This window comes from Galeopterus variegatus, unplaced genomic scaffold (genome assembly GCF_000696425.1).
Source record: "Galeopterus variegatus unplaced genomic scaffold, G_variegatus-3.0.2 Scaffold11839, whole genome shotgun sequence".
In the NCBI taxonomy this organism is placed as follows: domain Eukaryota; kingdom Metazoa; phylum Chordata; class Mammalia; order Dermoptera; family Cynocephalidae; genus Galeopterus; species Galeopterus variegatus.
The window spans coordinates 14,441-34,207 of record NW_007737950.1 but is presented as its reverse complement, the minus strand read 5'-3'; the positions used below and the strand labels follow the sequence as shown (position 1 = coordinate 34,207).

The following is a 19,767-nucleotide window of genomic DNA, read 5'->3' as shown; positions in this document are numbered from 1 at the left end:
AAGATGAGAAAAAAAAAAAAAAAAAAAAAAAAAAAAAAAGTCTCTAGCCAAAGGACCAGGAAAGGGCAGCCTAGCAGGACAGAAAACTTTTAGACAACTTCTCTACTTCAGCCAAACACCACAGAAAAAGCTGTGCCCCCTCCCCGACCCACATCAGCAAAGGGCGAGTGGGAGCCTAGACTTCTATGCTCATGAGACTAAGGAGGTTCCCCAATGCCATGCCTTTATTGGGGTTGTGTTGGAGAAGGCCAGATAGAGACCCAGGACTTTCATCTTCTCCAGGCCCTAATGAGGCTCCTGCTCTGCAGTATTGGCGGACCACGTGGGGAACTCCCATCTCCACACAGCAGCAAAGAGGAGCAATCCCCTCTAAGGTGCCGACCAAGGACTAGTGGGGAACCTGGCCTTTGATCTCCTCCTTGCAGTTAAGTGGGCTGTGTCCCTCCCCTTATCTTGCCAGAGCAGTGTCAAAAAAAGCCAGCTAAAATAGAAGAGAAGAGCAAACAGCAATAAGATTGAAAACAGAAAACAGCAGAGAAAAATTAATGAAACAAAGAGCTGGTTCTTTGAGAAGATTAAAAAAAGAAAATTGTCAAGTCTGTAGTAAGACTGACAAAAAAGAGAAGAGATGCAAATTGCAATATAGGAGATAAAACAGGATATATCACTATGACTCTGCAGGCATCGAAAGGATAATAAGGGAATACTACAAAAAATTCTACACACATAAACATAAGAACCTAGAGGAAATGGACCAATTTATTGAAAAATATAAAGTATCCCAACTCAGTCAATATGAAATAGATATTTGAATAGCCCTGGAACTATTACAAATTTTTGAACTTATAATTTTAAAATTTCCCCCAAAGAAAGCTCCAGGTCCAGATGGTTTCACTGGCAATTTCTACCAAATGTTTAAAGAATTAACACCAATTCTAAACAATCTCTTCCAGAAAACAGAAGAGAACACTTACCAATTTATTTTATGAAGCTAATATTACCATGATATCAAAAACAGAAACAGTACAAAAAAATAAAACTATACATCAATATCCCTCATGAATATATGTGCAAAAACCTTATAGCTATGGGCTCAACTGCAATCTGTGTTTTGTCTTCCAATACTGATTACTAGGAATCATAATTTAAGATTTTCATGATTTGTTCTAAGGTATATTGTAAATAATTTATTATTAGAAATAGCTAAATGATAATATGGAAAAATAGAAAAATAGTAAATGATTTACATAAAATATAAACTCAAAGTTATCATTATAATAATGGCACACAGACTCCTTGCATTCAGATATCTTTCTTTGGGGAGCAGGGTTAGGGAGAAGAGGAAGAGTTAGGGCTCCTGCTTGAGTCTACAGAAGTTCCAGCAGGTGAATGTCATTCCTCAGGCATGGCCCCAAAATAAATCTGAGAATCACACTACCTCAGAGAATTATTGGTATTAACACTACTATTTTTTTTCAGATATATTGAAATAAAGAACAAAATAAAATGTAATAGTAAAATCAAAATTCTTGGTGGCCAATTCTTAGCATGGGCTCCTTGAATCCCAAGACCAGATATTCTACTCTGCTGTATATCATCTGCCAGTTTGAGAACTCTGGATATCAAATTTGATGATAAAGGGTTTTCTCCCCAAGTTTTGTGGGGTTTTGAAATTTCAATACTTCGGTTTATCCTTTTAAATTGTAATATTCAGACCAATCATTACCACTTTCTTCCATAAGACCCTGAGAAAGCCATTCACATTTCTAACACCCAGAAAGATATTTTTTAAAAAGAAAGTCACAGACATAGTCATAGTAACCCTAGGCTGAGTCTTGAGACTTGGATAGAAACATGTATACAAACCATAATATTACTTGTGCTGTTCCCTTTGAAGATCTGCCAGTTGGTTTGGTCAGAACTGTAAGCCACATAGTACTCGGTGGTATAGCAAGATTTCAGGTAGTGTTTGGCACCTTGGGTCTGGATCCCTGTGACCACAACCTCTTTTTGCATGTCCACCTGCAATATAGCAAAACCAGTAAACAGAATTGTCCTTGTCAATGAGTAAACCATGGCCTTAATTCATTTTACAATCAGCTTTCTTTAGAACTAAAGAGCCAGCATCTAAGGTCTTAGCAAACTCATAAAATGACCAGATGCAATCTATATTTGAACATAGAGTACGTGGATTTGAATTCTAGCTCAACCACTAACTAGCTGTGTGTTACTTTGGGAAGTCAGCTAACACCTCTGGGCCTTAGTTTTTCATTTATAAAATGGGATATTACCAGAACGAACCTCAGAGGATTGATTTTGCAGATGTGAAGTGCTTAGAATGGTGCCTGGCATGTAGTAATCACTATTTCCCCTAACAACAATGCCAGAAGAACAAGAAAAAAATTCTAAAACACTGTCATTTTTATAATTACATTAGCAGTAAATATTATCAGATTAATGATATACCTGGATCCAAGGTTTAGAGGCAAATTCAATTGCATGCTTTTCTATGCTCCAAGCATTATATGACCCACCGTTGTTTAATCTTGCTAATTTGGGTTCCCAATAACCTAAATTCAAAGGAGGAAGGAAAAAATATTCGAATTTTTAAAAAACCAGGCAATTAGCAATTTCTGAAGTGAGTCTAGTCCAGTGGAAAGCCAGATCCTTGTTATTGTATTGAAGTTAGGAAATCAGGCAGTTGACATGGGCCTCAGCTACTAAGCCAGTCCTTAATGATGAAGTCTTGTCTCAGGTCTGTGCTTGGTGAGCTGTTAACCACACACAATCCCTCTTGTGCACACAGATTATGTTTATCTTTTCTCAGTTATGTTGTTGTGGCTGCTGCTGAATGCGCCAGCCTAACAGGAAGACAAGAAAGGGGTGTCCTCTTGATCATGACCCCTTGATCTTAGGAAGGGCTTTGAAGTAGAGTGAGAAAGCTTAGGAACTCTTCCTAAGTATGAGTTTCTGACACATAGTGGGTGATCAGCAAAGTTTCTTGAGTAGGGAAAAGGCCATATGAACGGGAACTATAATGCCTGGGATAAGACCCTGTGAATCTTGCTGGAATACTCTGTGTGTTATTAAACCTAGAAAAAATGAATGGGGAGAGTTTTGGGAATGGGTACATGATCATAAAACTAAGCTATCAACTTCTTGTCAAATCCCTGGAGAGACACTGGATTGACTATGGACCTCTAGCTCTTGGTTTTCCCTGGAAGAGACTCTAGGAACATTATACACCATAGGGTGTGGCAGTGATAAGAGTGTACTACAGGCTTTTAGCTTCTTTCTCTATGAGATGAGCACCTTGAATGGAGCTGCTTCACTATGTTGTGGTAGAAAAAAGTCTGGAGAGGAAAAGTGACCCAGTGTGGCAGTGATAAGAGTGTACTACAGGCTTTTAGCTTCTTTCTCTATGAGATGAGCACCTCGAATGGAGCTGCTTCACTATGTTGTGGTAGAAAAAAGTCTGGAGAGGAAAAGTGACCCGTAGGTAGGATTGTCATGTATGGTTTCACTGGCTGTCTACTGCACAATAACAGGAGGTGCCACTCACAGGCTATGATGCTGCTACTTACCCAGATACTCAGAAGCCTTGATCTGTGAATCAGTTATGATACCAGTGCTTAGTCCCATTGGCATTTTACATTCTATGTAAAACAGAAAAATGAATAATTTTTGCTTAGAAATTACGTAGTAAATTTAAACACATAGTAAATAACAAAGTAAAAGCTCCATGGCTAGAGATCATATCTCTGATGGGTCAGTAATTAGATATTTTCACTTACGTCATGTGGTACTGACTTAAATATGTCTGATTATAAAATGTTAAACACACTACCAGTACTAGTGCTTTAAAAGAAATAGTGACACCCTAGAGGAGAGCAACTGAAATCCTAAAATGCAATTGTTCTCCATCCACTTGTGTCTTAAAATAAGCCATTTTGCATTAAGTAGTATCTCTCATAGGACTATGTTCTCAAAAGGAGACCTAAAAATTGAGTAGCTGTGGGCAGCCCCCCACCTGATGGAAGGCAGGAGAGCACCCAGAGATCTTACCAGGAGCCATGGCAGCCCTCCCCCCAATAGAAGGTAGGAGCATGCCTGGGTACATCACCAGGAGCTATGGGCAGCCCCCTCCTGACAAAAGGCAGGAGCATGCCTGGAGACTGCAGCCCTTGCCACTGCCACAAACATCACTTCTGCATGGGTGGTTCACCAAAGCCACTGCCACAGCCACTGATGCAGCAAGGGTGATTTACTACCACAGCAGCATCTACAGCCACCATTCAGGCAGCCTGCTGCCCACTCGACTGCATTGACACAAGGAGAGTCACCAGTGGAGTCCAGAAAAAGAGAAGGCAATCTCTCTGCTCAAATCCTACTCCAAAGTAATAGAAGAAGCAACTGATCTAGCAGATGATCAGACATCAACATAGATAATAGAAATACAATAACAACAACAAAAAAGAAAATGTGACATCACCAAAGGAATACAGTAATTCTCAAGTACCAGATCCCACCAAGCAGGAAACACTTGAAATGTCAGAAAAGGAATTCTGAGCAACAATTTTAAAGAAACTCAATGGGACAGGAGAATATTCAGCTAAACACAATGAAATGAGAAAAAACGTTCAGGACATGAAGGAGGAAATTTACAAAGAGATTAATACTTTGAAAAAGAGTATAGCAGAACAACAGGAACTGAGGGATTCATTCAATGAAATGAAAAATAACTGAGAGTTTAAGCAGCAGGTTAGAACAAGCAGATGAAAATATTTCTGATCATGAAGATCATCTTTTTGAAATAACCCAGGTGGACAAGAAAAGGAAAAAATAATTTAAAAAATGAAAAAAATCTAAGAGAGCTAGCAGACAACCTTAAGTGCACAAATATTTGAATCATGGGTTGTTCCAGAAAGGGAGGAGAAAGGTAAAGGCATTGAAAACCAATTCAATTAAGTAATAATAAAAACTTCCCCAATATAGGGAGAGACATTGACCTTCGGATCCAGGAGACACAAAGATCCCCAAACGGATTAAATCCAAAAAGATCCTCTCTGAGACACATTGTATCCAAATTGGCAAAGCTCAAAAACAAAGACAGAATCTTAAAAACAACAACAAAAAAGTTCAAGTCACCTATAAGGGAGCCCCCATCAGACTAACAGCAGACTTCTCAACAGAAACTCTACAGACAAGAAGAAAATATGATGATATATTCAAAATACTAAAAGAAAAATCTGCCAGACAGTAATATTATACCCAGGAAGGCTATCCTTCAGGAAGGAGGGAGAAATAGTGTTTTTCCCAGATAAACAAAAACTGCAGAAGTTCACCACCACACAACCAGTCCTTAAAGAAATCCTCAAGGGAATCTGCATCTGGAATCCAAAAAAAATGATAATCACTACCATGAATACACAAGAAAGAACAACACCCACTGGTAGAACAAAAATGCAAACGAGAAAGAGAAAGAAACTAAATCTTACCACTTCAGAAAGCCAACAAACATCAAAGACAAACAATAAAAGGGGAAGAAAGAACAAAAGATATTTAAAACATCCAAACAAGAATAGATAAAATGCCAGGAGCAAGACAATACCTTTCAATAACAATCCTAAATGTAAATAGATTAAACTCCCCATTCAAAAGATACAGACAGCTGATTGCATCAAAAAGCTAGACCCAACTATATGCTACCTTCAAGAGACTCACATCACCTGTAAAGATACACACAGATTAATAGAGTAGGGACCGAAAAAGATATACCATGAAAATGGAAACTAAAAATGAGCAGGAGTAGCTATTCTTATATTGGATAAAATAGACTTTAAACCAAAAACCATAAAAAGAGACAAAGAAGGTCACTGTATATTGATAAAGGGATCTATCCAGCAGGAAGTCATAGCAATCATAAATACATATGCACCCAACACTGGGGCGCCCAGATGTTTAAAATGAACACTATTAGAACTAAAGAAAAATATAGACCCCAGTAAAATAATTGTTGGGAACCTGGACACCCCTCTCTCAGCATTGGACAGATCATCTAGGTAATAAATTGATAGAGAAATATAGGATTTAAACACTCTTTAGACCAATTGGACTTCATTGGTATTTACAGAACATTTCATCCAACAACTATGGAATATTCCTTCTTCTCTATAGTACATGCAACATTCTCCAGGATAGACCACATGTCAGGTCACAAATCAAGTTTCAACAAATTTTTAAAAATTAAAATAATTTCAAGTATCTTTTCAGACCAAAACAGATTGAAACTGGAAATCAATAACAAGCAAAACTCAGGAAACTATACAAACACATGGAAATCAAACAACATGCTCTTGAACAACTTAAAGGGCCAAGAAGAAATTAAAGAGGAAATCAAAAATTTCTCAAAACTAGTGAAAATAAAGATGCATCATACCAAAACCTGTGGGAAACTGCAAAAGCAGTACTAAGGAGCAAATTTATTGTAATAAATACTTACATCAAAAGAATAGAAAGATTTCAAATAAACAACCTAATGCAACACCTCAAAGAACCAGAGACACAAAAACAATCCAATCCCAAAATTAGTAGATGTAAAGAAATAAGATTAGAGCAGAATGAAATGAAATGGAGACCACAAAATGATACAAAAGATCAATTAAATAAAAAGTTGGCTTTTTTGAGAAGATAAACAAAATAGACAAACCATTAGTTAGCCTAACTAAAAAAAAGAGAGAAGACCCAAATAACAAAATCAGAAAAAAAGGAGACATTACAACCAATACCACAGAAATACAAAGAATCCTTAGAGATTATTATGAACAACCATTACACCAACAAATTCAAAAACCTGGAGCAAATGGATAGATTTCTGGACACATATAAACTGCCAAGACTGAACCAAGAAGAAATAGAAAACCTGAACAGACTAATAGCAAGCAACGAGACTGAAGCAGTAATCTGAAGTCTTCCAACAAAGAGAAGCCCAGGACTAGATGGCTTTACTCCTGAATTCTACCCAACCTTTAAAGAGGAGTTAATACCATTTTTTTCAAACTATTTCAAAAAATTGAAAAAGAAGCCATTCTCCCAAACTCATTTTATGAGGCCATCATCATCCTGATAGCAAAAACAGACAGAAAAACAACAAAAAGGGAAAACTACAGGACAAAATATCTGATGAACATAGATGCAAAAATCCTCAGCAAAATACTAGCAATCAGAATATAGCAACACATAAAAAAATTATACACCATAATCAAGTAGGATTCATCCCAGCGATGTAAGTATGGTTCAACATAAGTCAATAAATGTGATATAACATTTCAACAAAACTAAGGAGAAAAACCATGTGATTATCTCAAAAGATGTAAAATTCAACATCACTTCATAGAAGACACTCAGCAAATTAGGTATAGAAGGAAACTCCATATACAACAAACCCATTGCCAATATCATTCTGAATGGGGATAAGCTGAAAGCTTTTTCCTTAAAAACAGGAACAAGACACTCTCACCACTCCTAGAAAACATAGTATTGGAAGTACTAGCCAGAGAAAGAAATAAAAGGCAACCACACTGGAAAAGATGAAGTCAAATTGTCCCTGTTTGCAGATCACATGATCCTGTATATAAAAAATCTTAAAAGACTCTACACAAAAACTCTTAGAGCTAATAAACAATTTCAGTAAAGTTGCAAGATACATAATCAACACACAAAAGTCAGTAGCTTTTTTATACCCTAATAACTAACTAGCAGAGAAAGAAACCAAGAAAGCAAGCCCATTTACAATAGTCACCCCCCAAAATTAAATACCTAGGATTCAATTTAATGAAGATGAAAGATCGCTACAATGAGAACTACAACTCACTGCTGAAAGAAATTAAAGAGGACAGAAAAAGATGGAAAAAGAATTCATGTTCCTGGATTGGAAGAAGTGTGAAAATGTCCATACTACCCAAAGCGAGCTACAGATTCAATGCAATGCCCTTCAAAATACTAATGATATTCTTCACAGAAATAGAAAAAACAATCCTAACATTCATATGGAACAACAAAATATCCTGAATAGCCAAAGCAATTCTTTTGAGAAAAAATAAATAAAAAATAAAGGCAGAGGTATAACATTACCTGACTTCAAATTATACTACAAAGGTATAGTAACCAAAACAACATGGTACTGGCATAAAAACAGATACTCAGACCAATGGACCAGAATAGAGAAACCAGAAATCAACCCACATACTGATCTTTGACAAAGGCAACAAGAATATACATTGTGGTAAATAATGCCTCTTCAATAAATGGTGCTGGGAAAACTGGACATCCATATGTAGAAGAATGAAACTATACCCATACTTCTCATATACTAAAATCAACTTAAAATGGATTAAATGCTTAAATATAAGACCTGAAATTATAAAAATCCTAGAAGAAAACATAGGGGAACACTTCAGGAAGTAGGACTGGGCAAATCTTTATGAATAAGACTCCAAAAGCACAAGCAACAAAAGAAAAAAAAATAAACAAATGGGATTATATCAAACTAAAAAGCTTCTGCACAGCAAAAGAAACAATTAAAAGAGTGAAAAGACACCTAGTGAGTGAAAGAAAATATTTGTAAACCATGCATCTGACAAGGGATTAATATCCAGAATACACAAGGAACTCAAACCATTTAACAGTAAAAAAACAAGTAGCCCAATTAAAAAACCAAAAGAAACAATTAAAAGAGTGAAAAGACACCTAGTGAGTGAAAGAAAATATTTGTAAACCGTGCATCTGACAAGGGATTAATATCCAGAATACACAAGGAACTCAAACCATTTAACAGTAAAAAAACAAGTAGCCCAATTAAAAAACGGGCAAAGGAGCTGAATAGGCATTTGTTAAAGGAAGCTATACAAATGGCCAACAGACATGTGAAGAAATGCTCAACATCACGCAGCATCAGGGATATGCAAGTCAAAACCACACTGAAATATCAGCTCACCCCCGTTAGACTGGCTATTATCAAAAAGACAGAGATTAACAAATGCTGGCAAAGAGGCAGAGAAAGAGGAACACTCCTACACTGTTGGTGGAACTGTAAATTAGTGCAGCCATTATGGAAAACAGTATGGAGGTTCCTCAAACAACTACAGATAGAACTGCCATACGATCTAGCAATTCCTCTACTGGATATATACCCAAAGGAATGGAAATCATCATGTTGAAGGGATACCTGCACTCCCATGTTTATTGCAGCTGTATTTACAATAGCCAAGAGTTGAAACCAACCTAAGTGTCCATCAATGGACAAATGGATAAGGAAAAAGGTGTTTATATACACAATAGAATACTACTCAACCATAAAAAAGAATGAAATACTGCCACTTGCAGCAACATGGATGAACTTAGAGAAAATTTTGTTAAATGAAATAAGCCAGGCATGGAAAGAGAAATATCACATGTCCTAACTCATAAGTAAGTCTAAGAAAATAAACAAATAAATTAAAAAAGAAAGATACAACAATCGTGATAATTTGTTGAACTTTTAAAAAGGAAGAAAAGAACTGAGGCCACAAGAGGGAAAGGGGGACAAGGGGTCTAGTGAGAAATAAAGCAACATGAAATATAATTACATTGTATGATGTTGAGCATACTAATCATCCTGATTTGAGCACCATATGTTGCACACAGGTATTGATATTCAATGCTGTATTCCACAGATATGTACAATCCATTATGTTTCAATCAATGACTATCTTAGTCATTGTCAAATTCCTGTTACCCTTTCCCTCTTGTACCCTAGGAATCTGGAGAATTTCTTACATGAACTTTCCCATGGATCACAAGAAACGAAGGAGGGTGCTTTACATTGGTTCCCCAGTTGAAAGGAATGTCTGTGACCTTAACCATTTGGTTTCATTTTCCTAAATGATCAGACCATGGGCCAGAATAAAAACAACTATGGCTACAAATTATGACTTTGTCATGTCAGAGTTCTCAGAGTTGAATATTTTATATTTTAAATCTAAAAAGTTGGTGACATTCTAGTAACAGGCACTCTTCTGCTAACAAATATCATGTGGCTCTTGGGTGATACCTTTGTCTATGATGAGAAATGGTGTTTGCATCCCTGCTCTCTGGTTTTCTCCAACTTCTGTATCTAGAAGCCACCAGCCAGGTTTGGATGCCTTCATTTCAAGAGTTTTAAATGAACCTAAAATAGAGAGTTAAGAAAAACATTGCATAATCAAAGATTATCAAATTAATATTACGGTTGATAGCTCTCAAAGAATCCTAAAATTCCTGCATTATGAGATGCTTTAGAATAGAATTAAAGAGTTGCATGTTTCTCTTTAGGCACGACTAGAGGTATAACAGATACAACAACAATACCACACACATATACATGCACAGATTACTAAAAATAAATCACTCCAAGATTTACAAAAATCTTCACTTTTCATTCAGAAGAAACTTCCACGTATGTAAATATAGTGTTACAAGTTAACCCAAACATAATACAGCCTCACGGTTCTAAGTATCAAAGCAACCTCGAATGACTCAAATATTTGGGCCTCAAAAAAAATTGTTTCCTTTCTCTCTTCATTTTGCTTTTTTTTCTTTCTTTATATAGGAAAATTGAAAAAAAACATATTTCTCCCATGTTTTAAAATTTTTTGAAAAGCCTACATATTTGGATAGAGATTTACATAGATTGTTTCAGGAAATCACTGAGAGTTCTAAAACTTCTATTCATTCTGGTATTTTAAATTACCCCCTGCCAGAGCCAGCCTGTGACTCACTTGGGAGAGTGCGGTGCTGATAACACCAAGGCCACAGGTTCGGATCCCTATATAGGGATGGCCGGTTAGCTCACTTGGGAGAGTGTGGTGCTGACAACACCAAGTCAAGGGTTAAGATCCCCTTACCAGTGATTTTTTTTTTTTTAAATTACCCGCTGCCAGTTAATACTTTAATTTTATTGAGTATAATTTGTGATGGTTTCCCAGAATGTGGGTGAAAATTAATAGCTAATGGTCATCCTCCTCAAACACACTGAAAAAGATCTCCAGTTTTCCTCTCTCCAATGCAGATATTCAGGTTTGGAGGGTGAGATGGGCTAGCCAATCCCAGCTTCCCAGTCCATCCTGTGGGCTTATGGAAAGGACAACTGATCTGCTAATACTTGCTGAAAAGATAAGGAGTGAGTCTGACCTTATCCCTTCTATTTCTGATCTTAATAGAGTAGAACTTTCTAGACTTATTAGTGAGTCACCAGTATGTGAGAAACAAAGAACTCTCTTCTCCACTACTCTTAACCACACCAGGCTCATTTGGATTTCTGTGCCTACGTCTGAGTCATAAAACTACTTCCCCACCCAAAGTCCTGTGAAGGGACTGCCTCCACTAGTTCCTCAGACAGCATCTGTGGAAGGGAGGCTGCTTGTTAAAAATGCAGACTTCTCGGGCCGGCCTGGTGGTGCACTGAATAAGTGCGCCGCTTGGGAAGCGCAGCGGCGCTCCCGCCCGAGGGTTCGGATCCCACATACAGACCAGTTCCCGCTCACTGGCTGAGCGAGGTGCGGGAGCAACACCAAGGGTTGCAATCCTGTTGCCGGTCCCCGGTCCGGTACGGGGGCAACACTGAGGGTTGCGATCCGTTGCCGGACACGGAAAAAGACAAAAGACAAAAAAAAAAAGAAAATGTCTGTCACATGGGCCGACCCCGTGGCTCACTCGGCTGAGTGTGGCGCTGGGAGCGCAGTGGCACTGGTGTTAAGGTCAGTAGGGGTTGGGGCGTAGGGATGCCCCACCCCCTACTGACCTTAACACTGGGAGCGCCAAGGCTGTGGGTTCCGTAATAACTTCGTATAGCATACATTATACGAAGTTATACGAGGTTAGCTCACTTGGGAGAGTGTGGTGCTGACAACACCAAGTCAAGGGTTAAGATCCCCTTACCAGTGATTTTTTTTTTTTTTAAATTACCCGCTGCCAGTTAATACTTTAATTTTATTGAGTATAATTTGTGATGGTTTCCCAGAATGTGGGTGAAAATTAATAGCTAATGGTCATCCTCCTCAAACACACTGAAAAAGATCTCCAGTTTTCCTCTCTCCAATGCAGATATTCAGGTTTGGAGGGTGAGATGGGCTAGCCAATCCCAGCTTCCCAGTCCATCCTGTGGGCTTATGGAAAGGACAACTGATCTGCTAATACTTGCTGAAAAGATAAGGAGTGAGTCTGACCTTATCCCTTCTATTTCTGATCTTAATAGAGTAGAACTTTCTAGACTTATTAGTGAGTCACCAGTATGTGAGAAACAAAGAACTCTCTTCTCCACTACTCTTAACCACACCAGGCTCATTTGGATTTCTGTGCCTACGTCTGAGTCATAAAACTACTTCCCCACCCAAAGTCCTGTGAAGGGACTGCCTCCACTAGTTCCTCAGACAGCATCTGTGGAAGGGAGGCTGCTTGTTAAAAATGCAGACTTCTCGGGCCGGCCTGGTGGTGCACTGAATAAGTGCGCCGCTTGGGAAGCGCAGCGGCGCTCCCGCCCGAGGGTTCGGATCCCACATACAGACCAGTTCCCGCTCACTGGCTGAGCGAGGTGCGGGAGCAACACCAAGGGTTGCAATCCTGTTGCCGGTCCCCGGTCCGGTACGGGGGCAACACTGAGGGTTGCGATCCGTTGCCGGACACGGAAAAAGACAAAAAGACAAAAAAAAAAAAATGCAGACTTCTGGGCCGGCCTGGTGGCGCACTCGGTAGAGTGCGACGCTTGGGAGCGTGGTGGTGCTCCCGCCGAGGGTTCGGATCCCATATAGAGACCGGTCTGCTCACTGGTTGAGGGCGGTGCGGGCACAACACCGAGGGTTGCGATCCCGTTACCGGTCACGAAAAAAGACAAAAAGGAAAAAAAAAAAAAGCAGACTTCTGAGAATTCTGCCCAAGATCTACCTTATCAAAGTCTCTGAGAGCAAAATCTGTGCTTTAGCATCTGCATTTTAACCAGCTTCCTAGGTTTTTATTACACCCTCTGAAGTTTGAGAATCAGTGACATCTGGCACTTACACACACGCTGCACAAACAGATACACCTACAAACAACTCATTGGCACATAAAAATCCTTTTGGATGACTGTAGCTTGTTTAAATCTACATTTATTACTATTTTGCACATGAAAAGCCCTAGATAAATTTGTTATTCTTTAGTTTTATAATCATTAAAAAATGCTTTTTTCTCTCTAAACGGCCTCATGAGTCAGTTCAGGAATATGATTCCTGGAGTTGCTTGTCCAAAGATATCAGGGTGGTAGAGCCAAGGGTAGAATTCAAGAATCCTTTAGTTTTATAATCATTAAAAAATGCTTTTTTCTCTCTAAACGGCCTCATGAGTCAGTTCAAGATTATGATTCCTGGAGTTGCTTGTCCAAAGATATCAGGGTGGTAGAGCCAAGGGTAGAATTCAAGAATCCGGAAGCCCTAGTAAGTTTCTAATCTCCCTCTTGACAGAGAAAGCTTTAACTGCCTGAGCCTTGTAGGATTCATTTTGTCATCTGCTTGAGACCTGATTCGTGTGACACACAGTGGCTTGGAAGAACGTGCATAAGACATGGCATCTCTGTAGAACCAAGTGGGGTTGTGCATTTAGCCTGTGTGGTACTGCAAACAGTTCTCACTTGAGTTGACCTTTTTGTATTGTATGTACAGTTTTCGTATGTGGCTTTGCCCAGGCTTTATACCAGAACTCTGTGCTCTGACCCCTTAGGAAGTGGATACACAAGGAAGGAATGAGGGGCAGTTACAGATGCTAAGATTGCCATCTCCCACTACTTCTTAGCAGGGACCTCTTTCCACCACCCCAACTTTACCAGGTAGAAGGGGCCAGACCCCTAACTGGTGCTGTTGAGTGCCATTTTCCAGCAAGGTCTGGCCATGAAAGTGAACCACATGAATATCTTGAGGGCCGCCCACATTTAGCAGATGTAACCTCACCCACTCTTGCTCGTACATTCTCAGGCCAGGCAAGTTGTAGATCATCCCGTTAATGGCTGAAAGGACAGAGAGTTGCAATCAATTAAAAACCTGTATATAGAAGGAAGAAGGCTAGTAAGGAAATATGGGGCAGCCTACTCGCCATCATCTCCCTCATTACTCTGCATCCCCAGGCCCACCCAGGCATAGGAAGGGCCCTTCTCTATGTCATAATGTCAGTGAGAGGCTGAAACAGAACCACTGGTCCTTCTGAGGCCACTCACAGCAGCCTACAGCAGAAGTGTGATAGAGCTCCCTTTCCAAGCAGCTTATTGCTCTTTTTACCAGATTTTACACTTCTGTTCTGTGCTTTACTCTTTTATCCTTCACATTAATAGTCTGAACTTTCCTTTGCTACAAAAAGATAAAGACTAATATGGGCAGACAGAGCAAACTCCAGGGCTTAGAGTAAATAAGAGGGCGTGTAGCATATTGCTCAAAGGCCTCTAAATTCAGAAGTAGTTCCCAGCAAAATTAGGGAGTCAGAGTTCATCTTCGGTATAGCCACCAACCATAGCAATTCATGTTTATTCTCTCACTGGTATGATAGCTCCTCTGCCCGCTTCCCAGCTTAGGTGTCTAGGATTCTCAGCGTTATCCACTCTCCCCTTAGTGAAATATTTGGGTTTTTAGAAAAAGGACCTGGTTAACATGATCACCTTAAAAATGTAACACAAAATTTTAATGATAAAGCTTAGGCTACCAAGCACTTAACTGAAACTGAAGTAATGGAAGTTTTTCTTCTCTTTTCCTTTTTTTTTTTTTTTTAAGGTAAAGGAACTGTTGTAGAGTTTCAGAAACCAGGCTAGTGAATTTTTGGAAGGAGAGAAGTTGAGATAATTTTGGCACTCTTAAAATTATATCAGGTATGGGAACATCTATCTACATACTCCTAACACCCGCTTTTACCCCCTTATCTTAGTTTCTGTTTAAGAAATAGATTTCATAAGAGTGAAAGTCATCTCAAGTAATTATTAGGTCTGCATTGCAAAACCATTGCATCAGGGTATGTAAGTGAAGATTCTCAACATAATTGGTGCTCAATTAATATTTGATAAATTGAGATGAATCTGAGAATTCTTTCATTTATTCACTAGTTCAATATATATATTTTTTGAGCACACTTACTGCAAGGGCTGGGCAGGCACTCAGCTAGGAGCTGGGGATTCAGGAAGTCTGCTTATCAAATACCCTGATAAGTACTTCATCATGGGGATTACCAAATTATAGACACTTAGTCTGTAATACATTTAGGACTAAAACTACACTGGATGCGTTTTACCCTTTCTTTGAGGAATCAGGAGGCAGTGCCTCAAGGACACTCAGCAAGTAAAGGTCATAGCCAAGAGACAAGCCTGCCTGATTCTGCAGCCTGTGCTTTCCTACTAGGTTGAGAGGTTTTCAAAAGGATGTGCTCCTGAGACCAAGCACACTGGGCTAAGAGGCCCAGAGATGGTAGTGGAGAAGAGAAGAAAGTTCTGCTTGCAGGCTATTGATCAGCTGTCTCTCAATAAACTCTACTCTAGACTGCTTAATAGAATCGAATAGAACATTTTCAATATTTGAATTTTTTAATCTTTTATGATAAGCACAGTCCATCCTTAGCGGATGGGGTTTTGGAGTAGATCACAAATATTTTTCTTTGCCTTCCTCTACCTCAAAGTATTTTTACAGGTGAGAACATTAAATGTCTCCTAGAAGTAAAGTATTTTTATAGGTTAGATCATTAAACTTCTTCTACAAGGTAAAAAAAAAAGAAAAAAAAAAAAAAAACAGGTGAAAGAAGGATAGCCTGAGCGTGTGAATGAATAGGGAAAGGTAAATAGACCTATTTAGTCTTGACGGCTGGCTAGAGGTGCTGGGGGTGGAGGTGGCACTGAATCAGATATTGCATATAATAATATGACGTTTTTGTTTTCTTAAGCAATAGCAACTTTCTCCTTCCCTGTTACACTGAGTGACTGACTCAATACCCAAAGCACAGGTCTTCAATGATCAGAAATCTCAGAATAATCACCTTCATTCGTCAGACTCTGAAAACAGGGCATTTTCAATATTTGAATTTTTTAATCTTTTATGATAAGCACAGTCCATCCTTAGTGGAGGGGGTTTTGGAGTAGATCACAAATATTTTTCTTTGCCTTCCTCTACCTCAAAGTATTTTTACAGGTGAGATCATTAAATGTCTCCTAGAAGTAAAGTATTTTTATAGGTTAGATCATTAAACTTCTTCTACAAGGTAAAAAAGAAAAGAAAAAAAAAAAAAACAGGTGAAAGAAGGATAGCCTGAGTGTGTGAATGAATAGGAAAAGGAAAATAGACCTATTTAGTCTTGACGGCTGGCTAGAGGTGCTGGGGGTGGAGGTGGCACTGAATCAGATATTGCATATAATAATATGACGTTTTTGTTTTCTTAAGCAATAGCAACTTTCTCCTTCCCTGTTACACTGAGTGACTGACTCAATACCCAAAGCACAGGTCTTCAATGATCAGAAATCTCAGAATAATCACCTTCATTTGTCAGACTCTGAAAACAGGGCTTACTAGTCTTCATTTTTTCTTATTTCAATCCAAGTCATTCTTTTTGCTGTCCACCATCCTAAATTCTGCCTTTCTCTAAAACTGTTTGTAATTCAGTTGCCAATTTGCAGGCCAAATTCATAAGTGAATTTCCGAGTAGGCATATTTCTTCCAGTGTGACCCCTCAAGGGCTCCCTTGTCACTATTCTCTCATTACATGGCTACCTTGTTTTTCTTTTCTTTTTAAATCTCATTTTGTTCTCATATGCTGTTGATGCCACCTGGTAGCTGCTGAGAGCTAGAACTGTTGGAATCATTCTTATTTTAGGAAAGATACATTGGTAATATTTTTTCTACATAAACGCTCCTTTAGGGATCAAGAAACAGGTTTATTAACTTTTTAAATTGCAGAATAATGTTAATTCCTTTTCAATATATGTTACCAACTGAAGCACACTGGCTTGTGTGCTTTTCTACTCTCCTTCACCTGCAGTGTCACCTGCCAGATTACATCAGTCCTCTGCGATGTTAAGGAGCTGGTTTTAGTTGTAACTTCTGATTCCTTAGGAGCATCTCCTGTCTAATCTTGTGAAGATCGAAGGGCAGAAATCATTGTGACCCAGTGCAATTTAATTCAGAGATTAGATCAAAGTCAGAGGAAAATACCATGAAACTCATGGGTCTTTTTAACTTCTGAGGATGCATGTCTCCAAGACCTTCTGGCCTTCTTTTCATAGTACCAGCTCTTCTCTTCATCAAAGACCATAAAAAGTAAGACAAATTCTCTCATGTCCACAGGCATGTTGCTCTCCCTGTGAAGTGTTCCTTTTTGGCAGATCAGAAGAGGACCTATCAAGCCCGAGTGGATATCTTTTTCCTGGAAGACAGTAAGGGCAAATTGCATGTATTCTCCCCTTCCCAGAATTTTCTTTGCTCTTCTGACAATCGCTAATCATACAGAAAAGGAAACTTTCTTAGAGGCTCTGGATTTGAAAATTGTAAATGAATAGTGTACTAAGCCTAGATATTTATGATCTAATTCTGTTGCATTCATATTCCCTTCCTCTGATTAATCCTTTGTCCCAGTATTGATGATGACAATAATAGCATTGACAATATAATGGGTACTATTTATCAAGCATCTACTACTGTATTAAATACTTTGCTTATAGTATCTCATTTAATCTTGACAGTTATTATATATGGTAAATATAAATTCATTCATTGAACAAATATTTACCAAGTGCCTCCTGTATGCTACACATTATGCCAGTTGCTGAGTACTATTTTCTTATTTTTAACTTGAAACCTAAGTCAGAGAGAGGTCAAGTAATTTTCTTAAGGTTACAAAGTAAGTGACAGTATAGGAATTTAAATCTGGTCTCTTTCCACTGTGCCTAAATGAAGGAGTCTTTATTTTATTTTATTTTATTTTGTCTTTTTCCATGTTTAGCAATGGATCGCAACCCTAAGTGTCGCACCCGTACCGGACCGGGACCGGCAACGGGATCGCAACCCTCGGTGTTGCTCCCGTGCCTCGCTCAGCCAGTGAGCAGGAACCGGTCTGCGTGGGGGATCCGAACCCTCGGCGGGAGCGCCGCCGCGCTTCCCAAGTGGCGCACTATCGCAGTGCGCCACCGGGCCAGCCCCAAGGAGTCTTTTTTTTTAATTGACAGATAAAACTGTATGTATTTATCATGTACAGCATATTGTTTTGAAGTATCTATACATGTATAATGATAAATTGAGGAGATTTGACTTCACAGTTTTTTCATAAAGAGAGCTAATACTTGTTCAAGAAAATTGCAAATAAACATCTTCCTCTGCAAACACTGGCACTATAACTTGGGCCAACCATTTAAGTAATCCTCCTTCCTCTCCACTGAATGTTTCTCTGTCATCTGAAGAATTGCTTGGAGAGTCCCTGGTTATGGTACCTGTAAACTGTGGATCACGACCCTTACACATTCCTCATGAAAAGCAAGACAGACATTTAACAAGAAATAACCCCAACCCTTCCATTTGGTGGACTCAAGTTATAAGGTTAGGAAATGACGAAAACTTTCAATAGAAGTACCTACCGGGTTCACCGCTGAGTAGTAGGCCCAAGCCCGACAGGCAGATCCAGGGTTTTCTGGACCTGATCGCCCAGTGGCATACCACACATACGTATAAGTTCTGTTTGGCTGAACAGCATTATCTTCCTGAAACCATTCAGGAGAGTCATCTTCATAAGTCTTTCCCTCTGATGACTTTTTATAGGAAAGCCCATGCGCATGAAGAGAATATGGTCTAGATGCTAAATTTTTAAAATGAACCTAGCAAAAGGAATGATTCACAAATGTACTTAAGCTCAACAAAGACCCAAACCAAAAAAATGTCAGCATCATAGGCCAAAGTGGACAATTATGAAATCAGGCAGATCTAAGATATATTGAGTGCTTACAATTGCAAAGTAACTTATGTATATTATTTCATTTAATTTTCACAACCATTCTGAGAGATAGGTCCCAAGTGGTCTACTCCAGAAACAACAAAACATGCTTGTTCTTAGGCTCAAGGCTAAAGTACTGACATTATCTAAAAATGATATGATAGTGATTGGTGCTGGAGATTTGAAGACAAATGAGGTTTGGTCCTTGCTTTCAAGCTACCAGTGAAGAGAAACATGCATATGCAAATCCAAGCTACAAATCTGGAGGCAACAGGTGTTATAAACAAATTATGAATAGGTTTAGATGGGAATGCCCTAGAGGAGCAATTTGGGTGCATATTTAGGAGAGTTTGGAAGAATTAAGGTAAGTTTCTTGGGAGGAAATGGAATTGGCCCTTACATAATAAAGAGGACCTCAGCAGAGGGAGAAAGACATTTCAGGCTCCCAGAAGAGCAGAAACATGACTGTGAGGAGGGGAGTAAAGGAAAAGTCTGGGGGACAGCAAGGATCTGGGCGTGGCTGGGCTGTGGAATGCACGAGGCCAGGTGGGACCTGGTGAGAAACGAGGCTGGAAAAAGACCAGGTGGGGACCAGATGGTAGAAGACATTAAATGCCATGTGGGGAGTCTACATGTGCCCACACTGTCAGACTCATGGAGGAAGTTCCTCCTAGCCCTTCTCTTCTATAATTTCTAGTGATTAAAAACCCCCTCATCATAAGAAAGTAGACTATCGCCTCTCATTTCTTCATGGAACATTTAGAATAATCAAGAGCCTTA

At 39.0% G+C, this 19,767-nt stretch overlaps 1 protein-coding gene across 1 annotated transcript in view; it reads right to left on the bottom strand.

The window, feature by feature from the left end:
• Positions 1-18,735, bottom strand: part of LOC103610818 (coagulation factor V-like) — a gene marked incomplete at its 3' end in the record, with an annotated part of 32,097 nt that extends 13,362 nt beyond the window's left edge. Inside the window, exons 1-7 of the mRNA XM_008594903.1 lie at positions 18,635-18,735; positions 17,220-17,430; positions 13,871-14,050; positions 10,091-10,207; positions 3,585-3,656; positions 2,467-2,570; positions 1,867-2,022 (exon numbers count right to left, since the gene is read on the bottom strand). Of these exons, the coding sequence (XP_008593125.1) occupies positions 1,867-2,022; positions 2,467-2,570; positions 3,585-3,656; positions 10,091-10,207; positions 13,871-14,050; positions 17,220-17,355 (765 nt within the window). The remainder of the gene's footprint in view (positions 1-1,866; positions 2,023-2,466; positions 2,571-3,584; positions 3,657-10,090; positions 10,208-13,870; positions 14,051-17,219; positions 17,431-18,634) is intronic.
• Positions 18,736-19,767: the final 1,032 nt, after the last annotated feature.